This window comes from Aedes albopictus, chromosome 2, assembly GCF_035046485.1.
Source record: "Aedes albopictus strain Foshan chromosome 2, AalbF5, whole genome shotgun sequence".
Classification (NCBI taxonomy): domain Eukaryota; kingdom Metazoa; phylum Arthropoda; class Insecta; order Diptera; family Culicidae; genus Aedes; species Aedes albopictus.
The window spans coordinates 334301885-334318771 of NC_085137.1; the positions used below are offsets into that span (position 1 = coordinate 334301885).

A 16887-nucleotide genomic window follows, 5' to 3' on the forward strand; every position below is an offset into this window, starting at 1 on the left:
TAGATTCATCTTAGTAGATTCCAAATCTGGCCTTGAAACTCTTAACGAAGTGTGTTTTTATGAAATGGAAGCAATTTTGTAAATTGTGACATAAATCTCCATACATTGATAAACGCCTAAAAGTATGCAATGCCCTTGTATTTTCATGTAGATAAATATGTGGTGTTCAAAATTTGTTAATAAAACATTAAAAAAACTACTCAAAATAAGAAAACTAACCATGCATAGCATGTTATCATATGTTGATGTACCATTAAGCATTTATTATTACAAAGATAATGATTTTTGATAGCTAAATTTATTGTGTTTTGCACTCAATACTCCACAAACTCATTTTTATATGTAGAATTTAGTAAAATATCAATGTTTTGATATAAAAATTCTATCTAATATATTCCACAAGCCTTCTCTCATCATGTTCATACGCTTAATATTTCAATCTGTGATTATTTTTTGAGATTTGATGTGTTTTAGGGCATTATCAAAGTTACCCCAAAATGAAAATCTGATTTTCGGTTATATGAAAAACTAAAAGTTATCCCAAATATTTCAGATTATCGAATCTTTTAATTGCAATTGATAACTGATACCCCAGTACTTGTTTTAAAAATATAAAACTCGGGGAAATACTGTTGCATGTCAAAATATTGAGAAAATTCGCTAAAAAACTGTCAAAGTTACCCCATTTTAGGTAGTCATAAAGCATGGAACGGGCACAAATTGGTCACTCAAACTTCGAATGAGTGTAATCAGTTTTAAACCTTTCACGGAGAAAACCAAGTAGGTACTAAATATGAGTTTATTTCACCCAACTTCGGGGTTGCGTGCGGGAACCCATATTTGAGTTCGTGGAAGCGATGTTAAAGTGGGTTTTTTTTACATTTGATCCCGTGCGGCAAAGTATCTATCGGCTAAGTTTTTTTTTCAATATACTCAAATTTGAGTTCAATGCTGTTTACTCAATTTTGGCTTCCCGCACCGAACTGTCAAAGTTGAGTTGTTTTGCTCTCCGCTCTTTGACAACAACAAAGAGAATGGGTGACAGAAGACAAAAAAAACTCAAAAGTGAGTTTAAAAATACTCAAATTTAGGTCCTTGAGTTTCTTTGTGTTTAATCACGCCTTCTAATGCTTATCCTTTGACGGATTCGCGTATTTCGACGTCACTTGTACACTCAGGCAAATAAGCCTAAGATTATCATAAGGTCTAACTTATGAAATGGTCTTTAAGGAGAAACTTCAGAGAATACAAACATGGCTGCCACAATGGCCGACTTGGTCCCCTACTCACGTTTTCAAGAGCACCAATCATGAAAATTCGTAAACAAATGCTCTCGATTTGCAAAAGCTGCCTCTTTTTGCAAGTGAGCAAAGCCGGGATAAACAAGTGCGGCACGGTTCGATGTTTTGTTCGTCAGATGTGTGCCTCTAAAGTTTGTATGCAAAATTGCAAAGGGATTTCTTGATGTTTCACCTTAAACAATTCATAACGGCTAGAATGAATTTCATAATGTCGGTTTATGGCGCAAAATCGACTCACATTTTGGCTTTTATACACATTTAGCAACACGAAATTCTCAAGCGTCGGTAGCCGCGTGGGTTGGGCACGAGCTCAGTGATCTCGACGTTCATGGATCGATTCCAGTCTGCATCATTTTACGATTTTTCTGCTCTTTTCATAAGTTTATCTTATGTTATTAGGTCATAATAAGCATGTTAAATTTTCATAAGGTATTCTTATGGCATCCATACTTTACAGTTATGGTTAAATTTCATAAGGTATTTTGATGAATTTCGGTAGTTTACTTCGCTGAGTGTAGTGTTGTTCCTCAGTGTGATCATAATACGCGTATCGGTCAAACTACAAATCAAGCCTAACTTTACCAAACACCGTATGTAACATATGTAAACAAAAACGAGATTTTCACATGAGCCGCTGCATATCGTTAAGGACTCATTTTTAATGTTTTTTTAAGTGATTGAAGAATATCACTTAACCTATTTACAGCTCTCTTGTCCAATAGGGCACTGCGTGAGCGATTCCAATTGGAAGCTGTAATTATACAGCGCCTAAATGCATTCTATTCTAATTATACTATATCCAACTAGTTGGCCGTTGCGCTGCTTTCACTTTCTACCCTATCATGATGGAATGATGAGCACGAGGTTGTTAAGGCGAAACTGGAAGCATTTCCTCACTTTTTGGTTTTTGATTTTTCATTAAATAACGAAGCAATATTTTCAAAACCGGTTTTCGTACACATTTAGAGTATGGATCAAGGTATCTTCTGATTTTTTTTGTGGTGGAAAATATTTTTCGTTCTTGCAGAAACCATTTTTGAACAAAATTTCACAAAAAAATGGTTTCTGCAAAAATGGAAAACATTTTCCATCACAAAAAAAATTCAGAAGATACCTTGATCGATACTCTACATGTGTACGAAAACCGATTTTGAAAATGTTGCTTCGTTATTTGATGAAAAATCAAAAGCCAAAAAAATGAGGAAATGCTTCCAGTTTCGCCTTAATGTGTGGCTTTTGATTATTCCTTTTTCCAGTCCGATTGGGGGTCCATAATGAGTTGCCGTTCGCTGATGTCCATGTATCCGGGTCCGTTTGAGCCATGGGCTCGGAAGAGGGTCATTGTCAGCTGCTCTCAGGGGGAAAGTGCAACTGACGAAAGGGCCTGGGCTGGGATCGAACCCATGACCAGGGGGTAAAGTGGACAGGGTACAGTTTCATGGCTTTTATTGTTTTTCAAAATGTTTCAACGATTGAAGCTTATGCCTAAGCATGAATCATTATACTTTTGCTGATCTTAAACATTAAAATCAAATAAACCTCTTCAAGATGACAAAAACTTTAAAAATCACGTGAAAAATCGGAAATGATGTAAAATCTGCTTATAATTGCTAAGCTTTTCTCGTAAGTTATTTTCAAATTATTACAAGTTTTACACCCTAAACCAATAAAGTCCACATAGAAGAATATATTTGACCGAAAAAAATTTTGGTTTTGTAAAAACAAAAGTTTTGGAAATATTTTTCACAAAAACAGACCGTGGGGGTAAAATGGACAATCGGTTCAAATTTCACCAAAGTTTCATTTTTTTTTGCAAACTTCAGAATCATCAGCCGTCATACCTACCGTGAGATAATTGTAGTAAAAAGTTAAAAAAAAAGTATTTTATATCAACAAAATTTAATTTTCATCCAGAACAGTGCTTGCTTTTTATACTATTTTTACAATAATTATTTAAGTGTATTTCAAAGTTTGTATTAAAAGTTTGAAAACAACAAAATAAAGGTATCGTATGAAATTTGATAGTTTGTATTTAAAAACATAGAAACAATATGCTGTTAAATAACTTTTAACGACTTGTTCATTTTACCCCATCGATTGTCCATTTTACCCCCACCAATTTTTTTCAACTAGTTGTGTGTCAGTGGACAAAATTTGGAAAATATCGGGCTGTTCTGCACGAAGTTATAAGTATATTAGAAAAGGTAGAATTATCTGATAGCCAAAGAGACGAACCAGCCAAGGGCTGAAAATCTCTATAATAAAGACAAATCAATCAATCAATCTGATAGCCAACTTTGAGCTGTTATATCTCCGGATTCAATGAACCGAATGCAATGAAATTTTGTTCATTTATGACTTATATAATGAGCTCTGAAAAACGTTTGCCTCAACTAGAAATTATTAACAAGAGAAAAAGTTATAGCAATTTAAAAAAATTCTTGGATGAACCAGCCTCGGGCTGAATTTCCCCATAATAAAAAGTCAATAATAATAATAAAAAATTTCATGATTTTTTAGTAAATTAGTATATTTTTAATATGCATCCCATTACTTTTTTAATGAATTGCCGCCTATGTTGTTACTTTCTTTCAAAACATATCTGTATTCAAGACAATTAGAGGGCATTTAAATGAACTATAATTGGCATCTTGAAATTTGAAACGATGTTGAAATTCTAGAAAATTCGGTGTTTTATTAGAAGAGTAATCTAATCGTTATAATTTTCTTCCGTGTAAAGAATTTTAAGTTAAGTCAAAAGTTTTTCAAAGCTCATTATATAAGTCATAAATGGTCAAAATTTCATTGCGTTCGGTTCATTAAATCCGGAGATATAACAGCTCAATGTTGGCTATTGGCTAATTATACCTTTTTTAGCATCTTTATAACTTCGTGCAGAATAGTCCGATCTTTCCCAAATGTTGTCCACTGATACACATCTAGTTGTTTAACTTACAGTGGAAATTTTAGAATATTTGATGCACTTTTCGAAAAGTTACAGCTATTTGAATTTTTTTTGAGAAGGGAAAATTTTGCCTGTCCCGATCATTTTGTCTATCCCCTGTATGTCATGTAAACACTCAGAGTCATGCGGAATTACATGACATATAATGGAAGTTTACATGATATTTAATGACTTTTACATGATATTTCATGTAAACTTCTGTGATATCCCACGCTCCAAACATGTGCATCATATGTCACAGCATTTTACACTCCTTTTTCGATCTGTGTAGGTATGCAAAGTGTATTTTTGTTGGGAAAGTCTACAATGTTCAGAACATTTTACTAAAATCAGACAGGTACACTACTAACATTTGTTGGCGAACACAGATCGGAAAAAGAGTGTATAATTCTGTGACATATGATGCACATGATTAGAGCGTCGGATATCACAGAAGTTTACGTAACATGCCATGTAAAAGTCATAAAATATCATGTAAACTTCCATTGTATGTCATGTAATTCAGCATTATTCTGTGTTATTACATGACATTTAACACAAATTTACATGATATATCATGTAAACCATCATAACACTAACTGAAGTTTACACGACGTGTAAATCTCATTATTTTTATCTGTGAAATGCATCTACCGTATCTTCCAACTCGGGCTACCACCCATTCGGGAGCGTTCGGGATCGGGAAAGCATATCAACAGTTTCGCACACAGCAGCAGCAGCAAACCGTGCCTCCCGCATTCGAGCCTACCGCGATTCCATTTGCGTCACGCAGTTCCCGGGGCAACAAAAAGGGACCCATTCACAGCAGGCTCGACTCGACCATTGAAATGTGCCATGCCTGTCGTCGCTATATATGTACCTCCACTTCATGTCCCTATGTACCGAAAAAGGGAACTGCGTCTTCCCGAATCGGGATATTGCGTTTTGACCTACTTTCGATCGGATTTCGGCAGTTCGGGCATCATGTGCCTTCCTATGTACTCCCCCATCCCGGGAGCTGTATAGTTGGTGTGGCCGATCCGGGGGCCCTGGAGGTGTGTAGGGATAAGCCTATTTTTAGCGTCAATAACAGCGATGACGTCAATGGGAGAGGCAGTCCCTAAAAACAAGCAGGGATAAAAGGGAAAATATTGTGTTCCCGGAAATTGCGCAGTTACTGGAGTAAAGTAATAGATCAAAGCCCTGCAGGGGCCTAGGATTTAATTTTAGATGGCATCTATTTTCCTTGGAAGATAGGAACAGATTCATATTTTTATGCAAGACTTAAAAACATATGGAGTAAGATCAAAGAAAATTGTCTTTCCTTAAGAACATCTAGCAAGCACGCCGATGTGATTGGAAGTCTTGCGCTTATCCACTTTATCGTACGTAAGCATTCTTTAAATTTTTATTTGTTCATTTTTTTTTTATTAGAATTTTCGTTTTACGAAGAAGTTAAAGAGCTTTTCTAAATACGATTCGATTAATTTGATCTGTATATGTCAATTTCAATAAATACAGTTGTGTCTTTCACTATGCTCTGCCACTCACTTTACGTTCTGGTTCACAATAATTTCTCGGTTGCATTGTTTTTATTTTTTTATATTTCGTTTCTTCATATATTCCCCATATTGTGTTTAACTTTGTCCATATGACACACTACTATTATTGGCAGTGATGGCATTGTTGGACTTGTGGCATGACTCCAGCTCGGTATTGCGTTTTGAACAATTATTTTAGAATTCTTTGTTCGGCTGTGTCGGTAAAAGTTTGGATTACCGAAATTTAGTTCAATTTTACCGAAGTTACCGAATTAACTTTTCCGAACGTTTTATAAACATCACCGATAATTCGATAGAGTGTAACAAACGTTCGGTAACTTGTTGAACACTGTTCTTTATGTTGAGTGTGTTCTGGGATTTGTTTTCCAAAAACCTTACCTTTCGTTTTTTTTTTTTTCTATAGAAAGCTGGCTTTCAGCCTAAAACTTGTGGAACAAATCCTTTACATAATAATTGGACAGCCCCCAAAAGCGTTCTGGCCCTATGAATTGACTGGCCGATCCGAGTGAGTTTTGCTCCACACCGCTTCTTTGATTCGTAACCAGATTCCATGCTTTCTCCTCATTTGGTTGAGAATTAAGACTTCACAATCACTCTTAAGTTTTTATGGGAATTACTAAGGAAAAACGATGTTTTTATTTACCGTAGCAGTTCTCTCTTCACCTTTACCAAAGACTGCATTCAATTCGCGAATATCATTATTCAGCTTCCGATTTTTATCGAAAATCATTTTTTTGTTCATAGTAACCACGATATCTAGGGTATCGCGCCACTTGGGCGGTGGCTTCTATATTCGTCTGTTTTCCACTACAACTCAGTCAATTTTGAACTATTTGACTTGAAATGTTACACGGGTAGATACTATACCTATCTCACTACATTCCAGAAGTTTTGTCAATTGGTTCAAATTTGACTGAGTTATAGTGGAAAACAGACGAATATAGAAGCCACCGCCCAAGTAGCGCGATTCCCTATGTGCTACTTTTCTCGTCATAAGGGCTGTTTGCAGATCAGAAGGAATTTCTGAGCCTATCTTGATGCATAGGAAATTCCTTGTCTGAATCGCTTAAGAAACAGTCCCAGTACACAGCTGCGAAGAAATGACAATTCAAATGGCAGTCACTGTAGAAAATTCCTGCTAGGAATCGCTCAAGAAGTTTCTTGAGCTTGTGATGCTTGTCAGCCCCTTCTCTATTCGGCAAGCTACCTCCAATGAGCTATAGGCTCTTTGTACGCTTATGCGTTTTACAGTGTCCTTTTCAGGACACTGATTAACCCCGTTGTGGTATGAGCTTTGAGCTCTCGTTGCGCTTATGCGTTCATTCCCTCTTCTAGGGCACCCCTTCCTATTTCATCACCTTTCCCTTTCCCAATTCCCATCCCTTGTCCCATTCTCCCTCAGGTAAATGATGAAATAGGCTCATATGTATGGCGATGGCACAAATGTCCCAAATGGAGGATAACGTGCCTCTGGAGCCGGCCTTCTGATATTCGGCAAACTTTTAGACAAAACCACAAGGCAAAAGTCGTCCATACATCGTTTCTTGATTGCACGCTACTGAGCTGAGCAAATAGTAAGTGAGTGTAACTCTTTGGAAGCGAATGTTCCCATCCCTGACGGCGGGTTTGATTCCCGTTTCGGTTAGGAAAATTTTCTCGACTCCCTGGACAGGCGTAGTGTATTATTGTACTTGACAGACAATGTACAAATTCATGCAATGACAGTCAAAGAAAGCCCTTGTAACGGAAAAAGTTTTGCGGAACACTACAAATGCATTGTGCTCCCGATGGGCACCACAATGTAGACAACTGCTAACAAAACCCTACAAATGCGCATTTTATTTTCCACATCGATCCCCACATTTGGTGGGATACGAAAAGTAAAATGGAACATCACAAATGCAAAAAACACAAACATGCAACACATAACATTAATTTGTGCCCAGTCATCCATTTGGATAACGAAGTCCGAACCCAGGATGTCGAGGTTTCATAATTGTTCTTGGTCCATCAGTCATCCTAGAATTGTATTGTGTTTGGCAGTTCGCCTTTTAGTTCGTAGCATCTGTTGCTGCATTCATAGCTTATTTTGGTCTAGGAATTTCTAATCCTAAGGGGGCATCTAGATTCGGGCAACAACACAAGACCGTCTACAATTTGATGTCCGTGTTAGGGGACGGCTTGCGTGTTTTGTACTCGATCGCTCCTGAAATGTTTGGAGCGCTACAAATGCACATTAAAATTCAGGGACAGATGTACAAACCTTAGTATAACTTAAAAAATAAACAGACAAAATGTTCACAACAATTTACAAACGTAACACCCTTCAATTAATAACTGTGGAAGTGTTCTAAGAACACTAAGTAAAATAAATGAAAATTATTCTGGAAGGAATTCCTTAAGCAACCCCGAAGGAAGTTCAGAGAGAAGAATCAGGAGGAAACCCGTATGATTCCCTGGAGCAATCTCGGGAATAACTCTTGAAACAATCCCGGACGGAATCCCGGGAGGAATTGATGAAGGAACGCAGGGAAAAATCTGATGAAATGTCTCTAAGGAGCCGCCCATATACCACGTGGACAACTTGGAGGAGGAGGTGGTTCGAGAAAACTCCACGCTTGTTCACGGAGAGAGGGGTGGCGGGGTTCGTCAAATGTCCACGTGGACAACATTGACATAAGAATAAAGACACAAGTATTAAAAACGAAACAAATTATGTCGCATGCCGCATTATTGATGAGATTCTCTTCAATAACAGTTCTTTCACATATTTTATTTTATTATACACTAGCTGTACCCGGCAAACTTTGTCTTGCCTACTGCGTTTTTTGACGTTTCAAGTTTCTAGCCAAGGCCAAGTCCCCGGTCAAAATGTATGGAAGATAAATTTTCAAAAACTCTTAATTTTTCCATGTTTTTTGCCTCATAAACCTTCCTTGGGTGAAAACTAACAGAACAAAACATAGACGACCCAAATCGGACCATCCGTTCGCAAGTTATGCGCGGTCCCACGTATGCCACTGCATTTTTATATATATAGATTGTCTTTCAGTTGAAAGTGACTTCTTCAAGGAAAAAAATCATGGTATTGATTCACCGACTTATTTGTTTTAAATTATCGGAATTTCTACATAGTTTTCTTCATCGAGGATATTCTGGAGATTTACTTAAAATGGAGTCTAGACAATGCAAATGTTGCAAAGTTCTGTATGGATTTCTCGAAATTTTATATCAAATTTTTTAAACGACTTCGAAGTTTCAAAATACATGTAGAGATTTGCAGACTTATCTCAAATTCTTTTTTGTAGCTTCCTATAAAATTTAAAATGTTTGTATAGCATATGGAAGTCTAAATTTCAGCAACATAATTTAGTTGCGACTTACTCTATGTATTTTTGAAAAGTTTCTGTAATTCTTGTTGTAAGAATCAAAGACATATAATCTTATCTTGACAAAGATCTAAGAAAAAAACACCTTATCTTAAGACGAAACTGGAAGCATTTTTTTTATTTTTTGGGTTTTTGATTTTTAATTAAATAAAGAAGCAACAAGGTTTTCATACACATGTAGAGTATAGATCAAGGAATCTTCTGAATTTTTTTTGTGGTGGAAAATGTTTTCCATTTTTGCAGAAACCATTTTTTTGTGAAGTTTTGTTCAAAAATGGTTTCTGAAAAAACGAAAAACATTGTCCACAACAAAAAAAATTAAAAAGATACCCTGATCCATACTCTACATGTGTACGAAAACCGATTTTGAAAATATTGCTTCGTTATTTAATAAAAAATTAAAAACCAAAAAGTGAGGAAATGCTTCCAGTTTCGCCTTAAGGGATTCTACTGAACCGAACTAAGCGTCAAAAGTTTATTTCATTCACAAATAAACAGAAAAAAAATCCTAAAGAATTTCAAATAATCAATTTTTTTTACGATTTTGATGAAATATTTTCACGATTAACTATATTGCATTGAGTTTTAGAGATGTACAGTTTTTGCTGATTTTTTTAAACAAAACGCAAACATTTTACAGATCAAATTTCGAGTAATTGTGAAGGTTCAACAAAATAATTGAGAATCTGATGTACACAACTTCAAACTTGACCATCATCATCATATCTATATATATAAAAATGCAGTGGCATACGTGGGACCGCGCATAACTTGCCAACGGATGGTCCGATTTTGGTCGTCTAAGTTTTGTTCCGTTAGTTTTCACCCAAGGATGGTTTATGAGGCAAAAAACATAGGAAAATTGCGAGTTTTTGAAAATTGGGTGTTCATACATTTTGTACGGGGGCTTGACTAGGGACTAGGGACTTGAAATGTCAAAAACGCAGTAGGCAAGACAAAGTTTGCCGGGGACAGCTAGTCAGTATATAAAAATGTAGTGGCATACGTGGGACAGCGCATAACTTGCGAACGGAAGGTCCGATTTTGATCGTCTTAGTTTTGTTCTGTTAGTTTTCACCCAAGAAAGGTTTATGAGGCAAAAAACATGGAAAACGTGAGTTTTTGAAAATCGTTCTTCCATACATTTTGACCGGGGACTTGGTCTTGGTCAGAAACTTGGAACGTCAAAAAACGCAGTAGGTAAGACAAAGTTTGTCGGGTACAGCTAGTTTTCTATAAAACTTTGTGCAATCTCGGTATATTTAAATCTATAATACATATTATGACACCACTAGAGCAAAATGTTAAGAAAAAATATTTTACTCTTATAAAATAAGATTTTTTTCTTAAAAACCGCTTATTTTAGTACATTTTTACAAATAATTACTGCAATATATTCTAATTTTTACAAAAAAAGTTTTAAAAGTGTAGCATATAATAAATTCACATCTAGGTCCACATTGAATTTGTTGACCTATACTTGAATATATCGAAACTATTCATTTAAACTAAAAAAATAAAAAGAAAATCGGGTTAAGTACGGTTCCTTTGAATTCCACTAAGAATTTGCATCCTTTGACAGATCTGTCAAAGGATGCAAATTCTTAGTGGAATTCAAAGGAACCGTACTTAACCCAATTTTCTTTTTATTTTACAGATATTTCCCTAACAAGCCCAGGTTAATCATCATCATTTAAACTAGTTTTTGAAGACATGTTTATTTTACCCCCATCGATTCGTTTTACCCACACTATTTTTTCATGACTCTGTTTTCTTACATTTTTTTTAATCGAAAATAATGTAAGAAAACAGTAATTTTCATCAAAATTTTCCTCGCGAACTCTTAGAATATATTACCATCTACGATATAACAGGGTAAAAAAGAAAGATTCTGTCATATTTTTATTGGAAAAGGCGACAAACGCTTAGGGTGTTCATATTACCCCAAATTCCCCTCATTGTGAAGGTTCAACAAAATAATTGAGAATCTGATGTCCACAACTTCAAACTTGACCATCATCATCATATCTATATACCGTCAAATGGGGTAACTTGCAACACTTTTCGACTTTGAAGCAATATCATTGAAATTCTAAGCATTTGAAACACACTGTGAAGCATCGTATACATTAATTACCACGAGTAGAATACTATGCAGGACTTCATTTACTAAAAAACGTTGCCACCTAAACAGGAAGAGCGAAATACATGCTTGTTGCAAGTTAGCCCATCTGTGGGGTAACTTGCAACACATGGCGTGAAGCTAGGTAAGCTACCATTAAACTGTATTAATATTCATATTCTTGGTCATATTGTAAGTTTTTGATTGTAATGCATGAAAAATGCTTTGAAAAGATGTACACTAACCAACGGAAAAACGATTTTTTCGTAAAGGGTTGGTACTTGGGTTGGTAGTTATTATAAGCGAGAGTATATCGTCGGTTTCCTGCAATAGGGGCACAACTCAAAAAATGTGAATTTTCAGAATGAGCGTTTGAAAATTGGCAATCTTGAAGCATCTCCTGCAAGTTCACTTATTTCTCTCATCATTTGACAAAAGTAAACGAATTTTGATTGTTGTATCATGGAGAGGGACTGAAGAGCTATCTGTTTCATGAATTTTCGATTACTATTTTTCAACGACTATTGAAAAATTTGCCTGATTTTGAGTTGTGCCTTTATTGCGGAAAATTGGTGAAAATGCAAAAATCCCGCGCTTCTTAACGAATTTCGGAACGGGTCTTTGTGAGTTGAAAGTTTGCATAGTTTTTCATGATTTGCCATCAAAATCTCAAAAATGACAAATTTTGAGTTGTGCCCCTATTGCAGGAAACCGATGATATCTTTTCACAGTAGGTCTTACGTCTGTCAACTATAAAATATATATGGTTCTCATGACTCAGTAGTAGTTACAAAATGTCAACAATGCTTAATGTAATTTGTTGAAAAGGTAAAGTGAGTAATCTTTAGGTAATTTTTAGTTTGAAGTGGTGTTTGGCTACTTCAGCTAAAATAATATGAATGGGCGTTTAAATTCAACTTTGTAAACATCAAATCCATCAATTTGGGCATTCTATTGAAATGATTTCCTCCATCTAGGTTCAGAATAGATGTTGGTGATTGTTTTAGAATGTTCATAAACTGAATTAAACTTTCATCAAGGTGAAACATGAATAAAATTTTAAAATGTGGGAGTCCTTAACAATGTTTGAAAGTCTTGAGCAAAAAAATGATAAAACTGAGTCGACATTTGAAAATTAGCACGTTACGCAATAAATCAATGATCCATTTCGATTATGTTTGTCCGAAATATCGTGAAATGAAAATATATTTTAGAAAGTTTTGTAAATTTCAACTGTTGCAAGTTACCCCATAGTGGTTGTCGAATATGATAATGATTTTTTACATTACTTAGACGATAAGTTTATCAAACTTTTATCGTTCAGTTGAGCTTACTATTAGATACCCTAACTACAAGGAAAGTCATCAGACTGATCGCACTTATCATAGGAGAGAGGTAAAGCACGATTTTCATACTTGTTTTTATGGCATAAAATGAGCAAACCGTTTTAACAGTGTAGCTAAACAATTAGCAAAGAAACAAAACTGAGTTTTTCTCTAAAACGATCTTTGGTACAAATAATATTGATAACCGAAATGGTGGAGCATACTAGCTTTCATTATAATGTGAAAAAAGTTCACAATTATTGCATGCCATCGTGTTGCAAGTTACACCGCTGTTGCAAGTAACCCCGTTTGACGGTATATAAAAATGCAGTGGCATACGTGGGACCGCGCATAACTTGCGAACGGAAGGTCCGATTTTGATCGTCTTAGTTTTGTTTTGTTAGTTTTCACCCAAGGAAGGTTTATGAGGCAAAAAACATGGAAAAAATGAGAGTTTTTGAAAATCGGTCTTCCATACGTTTTGTGACCGGGGCTTGGTCATGGGATGGAAGCTTGAAACGTCAAAAAACGCAGTAGGCAAGACAAAGTTTGCCGGGTACAGCTAGTATATAAAAAAAAAAGCAGTGGCATACGTAAGACCGCGCATAACTCACGAACAGAACGTTCAATCCAGGTCGTCTTTGTTTTGTTCTGTTAATTTTCACCCAAGGAAGGTTTATGAGCCAAAAAACATTGAGAAATATAGAGTTTAAGGAAATCGATTTCTTATACGTTTTGCACGGGGGGACTTCGACTTGAAACGTCAAAAAACGCAGTAGGCAAGACAAGGTTTGCCGAGTACAGCTAGTTTTGTATAAAAAAAATAGGCTAAAGGGACCATTAAGGTGGTCCACACTTATATGAAAAACAAAAATTTCGAAAAATGCCAAGTCTTACCTCCTAAATCAGTTGTTTTTGACACCCAGAGGCTACGTTCAAAATTTGAGCAAAATCGGTTGATCCTAAGAGGGCGCTCAAAACGCTTGAAGTTTGTATGGGAAAACTTGGCCAAATGTATGAAAGCTTCTGCTGTGCAGAAAGCTTTCAATTCTTAATTTAGCAAATGAAATAAAAACAAGTTATAAATAATTCATGAGTTTCCTGTCCCGGGAACATATTCTAATTCGTTTTCATGATTTGCATAAAGCAATCAGTCACCTGAAGCTCATCATTCCTACCTACAGCATTCATCCAAAATGATGGGTGTTGTCACAGGCAATGACGTCATTGCGCTTTTCCCACTGCTCCTGCCTATGTTGACCTATTTTTCCCTAGCGTGGGTGTGAGAACCGTAGGTCCTGGATCGTAGCAAATACAGCACCACCAACCACCCTCCAACAACGAATCCCTGGATATTTCTCTGCATTCAATTTTCGGTGGCACAATGAACTGCGCAATACCCCGACATGGGATCCTGGAGCGGTATCGACCGGCTATGCACTCGTTGTAGTGTTGGTGCGATGCCGCGTTTTCTTTGATGGGAAGAAAATCAATGAAAATGTAGGTCATTCAGGCTGGACTCGGTTCGGTATGAATGAAAATAGTTGCCGTCTCAACCGTGAATGAAAATTTTAAGCCTTATTTTCCGGGTGCAGTTTATTAATGATTTTTTTCGTTGTTTTCTCATTTGCTTACAGATATCCCGTCAAAGTATTGATGCCTGCAAGGACTACTTCCGAGATGACCTGCTGAAATCGGACTGGGCCCTGATGGTGGAGCTGAAGAAAACTTTCCAGATTTTGTAGTTTGGCAGCGTAATCGGTTTTATTCTATTTTTGCCTCATTGTGTTCGTCGTTTTGATTCCAGCGAGTCTCTAACATCCATCGTCGGACTCATAGTCAAACCACGGACATTTTACCGAATTGTAGAATAAGCATGCCGCTCTCGATGGAGATGAAAAAAAAGTCTAGTGAACGTTTTCCAATTTGTTTAGTCGTAACAATCAGCTACTGTACTCTGAATACCCCAATAATTTTACTTAACACAGTTTTACTGCTAGGTATTTAAAAAAGAAATCAACTGTTTGACATCGTTTCCGCAGATTCTAGTTGTTTTGAAAGTTTTCAATGGTTTGTTTTTGGTTAACCGCCGCCACCTGGCGCGCCTGCTAACCCTAGCTTTAGGAAGAACTTGTGATTGCTAGCTGTTTTTTTTTCATTGAATGAACGACGACAGGGAATGATTGTTCGGATTCTTACACTGAAAGTTATTGCGCATAAGATCTTGTAATAAAAGAAATCAACAAAAACCCGGTCGAAATGTTTATGTCGGAAAGAACACGATCCCTGACAACGATCTAGCTAGGATACATCGGGACGAGTTGCAAATCGAGGTAAGTGAAAACTACGATTGTATGAAACTAAGAACGTTGATTAACCCGTACTGGTCTGAGTCAGCACAAACAAACTTAAAATCTTGTTATTCAGCGAATACTTAACGGATTTGAAATTTGTGTACAGTATACTCGTCTAGTTTGTAAAAGCGGACTGAGATCGTCGAAATGGTCCCAGTGGCCGAAATTCGATCGAAGTTTCGGTTTTCCATTATGATTCGTAATGAAATTCACTACAATTCCATTAAAGCATACATATCTACATAATAATTACAATAGATTTGCACTTTTTGTCAAAAATGAAGATAGAATATTGGCATCTTCCCAAAGTATTTGTGGAAAGTTTGCCTTATTTGATCAATGAGTTTTTTAGTGGATGAACCCTTCAAATAGCTTTTTTTGTTATATTTTCCCCCTCTTTCTGCCTTTTTTCTTCTTACTGAAATAACGTTCCAAATCGAACAGAGTCTAGGTATATCTCAACGAAGAAATTCCTGGTTGAGTTTTTGTAGATACCTCTGAATGAATCACGGCAGGAATTCCTGGATTGACCCTAGGCCTCCTCCAGAAATTATTGCTGGAATTCTTCATAAAGTTACAGCTGAGATTTCTCTAAAAATTCTTGCTGTGATTCATCCATATATTTCTTGAAATTTTTTTGCTGATTTTTTACTAGGTTATGTCCATTTTTTTCTTTGAACTTATCCAATCTTTCCAGCTGGATTTCCACTCCATATTCCTTCAGTAATTTCTGTTGGAATCCACCAGCATGTTTTGCTGGGGTTCATCAGACAAATCCTATTAGGAAATCTCTAGCAATACTTGGAGGACTCCTAGAAGTAATTACTGAAGAAATCCCAGCTGAAATTGTTTGACGAATCCCAGCAAGATTTTCTGAAGAAACCTTAGTAGGAACATCTGTAAGAATTCCAACGGAAATTTCTTAAGGGAGTCTTGGAAGAATTATAGGAAGGATTTATGTAGGAATCCTTGGAAAAACCTCTGGAGAAATTATAACAAAAATTTCTTGAGAAATCCCATCAGGTATTTGTGAAGGAATCCCAAGAGGAGTTACCGAATATATCTGAACAGATAACTCCAAGAACTCCTTGTGGCATTTCTCCGATAATTTCTCCAAGACTGCTTTAACGAATTTTTCAAAGAAATCCTCTAGGAATTCCATCTGAGATTCTTGCAGAAATTCCTTATGTGATTTCTACAGGGATTTTCAAAAGATTCCTCAACATTTAACATACAGGGGATAGACAAAATGATCGGGACAGGCAAAATTTTCACTTTTCAAATAATGCCCAATTAGCTGTAACTTTTCGAAAAGTGCATCAAATATTCTCAAATTTTCACTGTGAGTTGATCAACTATTTGTGTATCAGTGGACAAAATTTGGAAAAGATCGGGCTATTCTGCACGAAGTTACAAGCATTTCAGAAAAAGGTAGAATTATCCGATAGCCAACTTTGGGCTGTTATATCTCCGGATTCAATGAACCGAATGCAATGAAATTTTGTCCATTTATGACTTATATAATGAGCTCTGAAAAACGTTTGACTAAACTTGAAATTAATAACAAAACAAAAAGTTATAGCGATTTCATTAATTTTATGATTTTTTAGTAAATTGGTCTATTTTTAATATGCATTCCATTACTTTTTCAATGAATTGCCGCCTATGTTGTTACTTTCTTTCAAAGCATATCTGTATTCAAGACAATCGGAGGGAATTTAAATGAACTATAATTAGCATCTTGAATTTTGAAACGATGTTGAAGTTTAGGAAAATTTTGTGTTTTATTAGAAAAATAATCTAATCGTTATAATTTTCTTCCGTGTTAAAAATTTTAAATTATGTCAAAAGTTTTTCAAAGTTCATTATATAAGTCATAAATGGTCGAAA

At 35.9% G+C, this 16887-nt stretch overlaps 1 protein-coding gene across 1 annotated transcript in view; it reads left to right on the forward strand.

Moving 5' to 3' along the window:
• LOC109431646 (eukaryotic translation initiation factor 5B) overlaps positions 1-14892 on the forward strand; it is a 355243-nt gene extending 340351 nt beyond the window's left edge. The window contains exon 9 of the mRNA XM_029874767.2: positions 14281-14892. Within this exon, the coding sequence (XP_029730627.2) occupies positions 14281-14388 (108 nt within the window). The 3' untranslated portion in view covers positions 14389-14892. The remainder of the gene's footprint in view (positions 1-14280) is intronic.
• The last annotated feature ends 1995 nt before the right edge of the window (positions 14893-16887 follow it).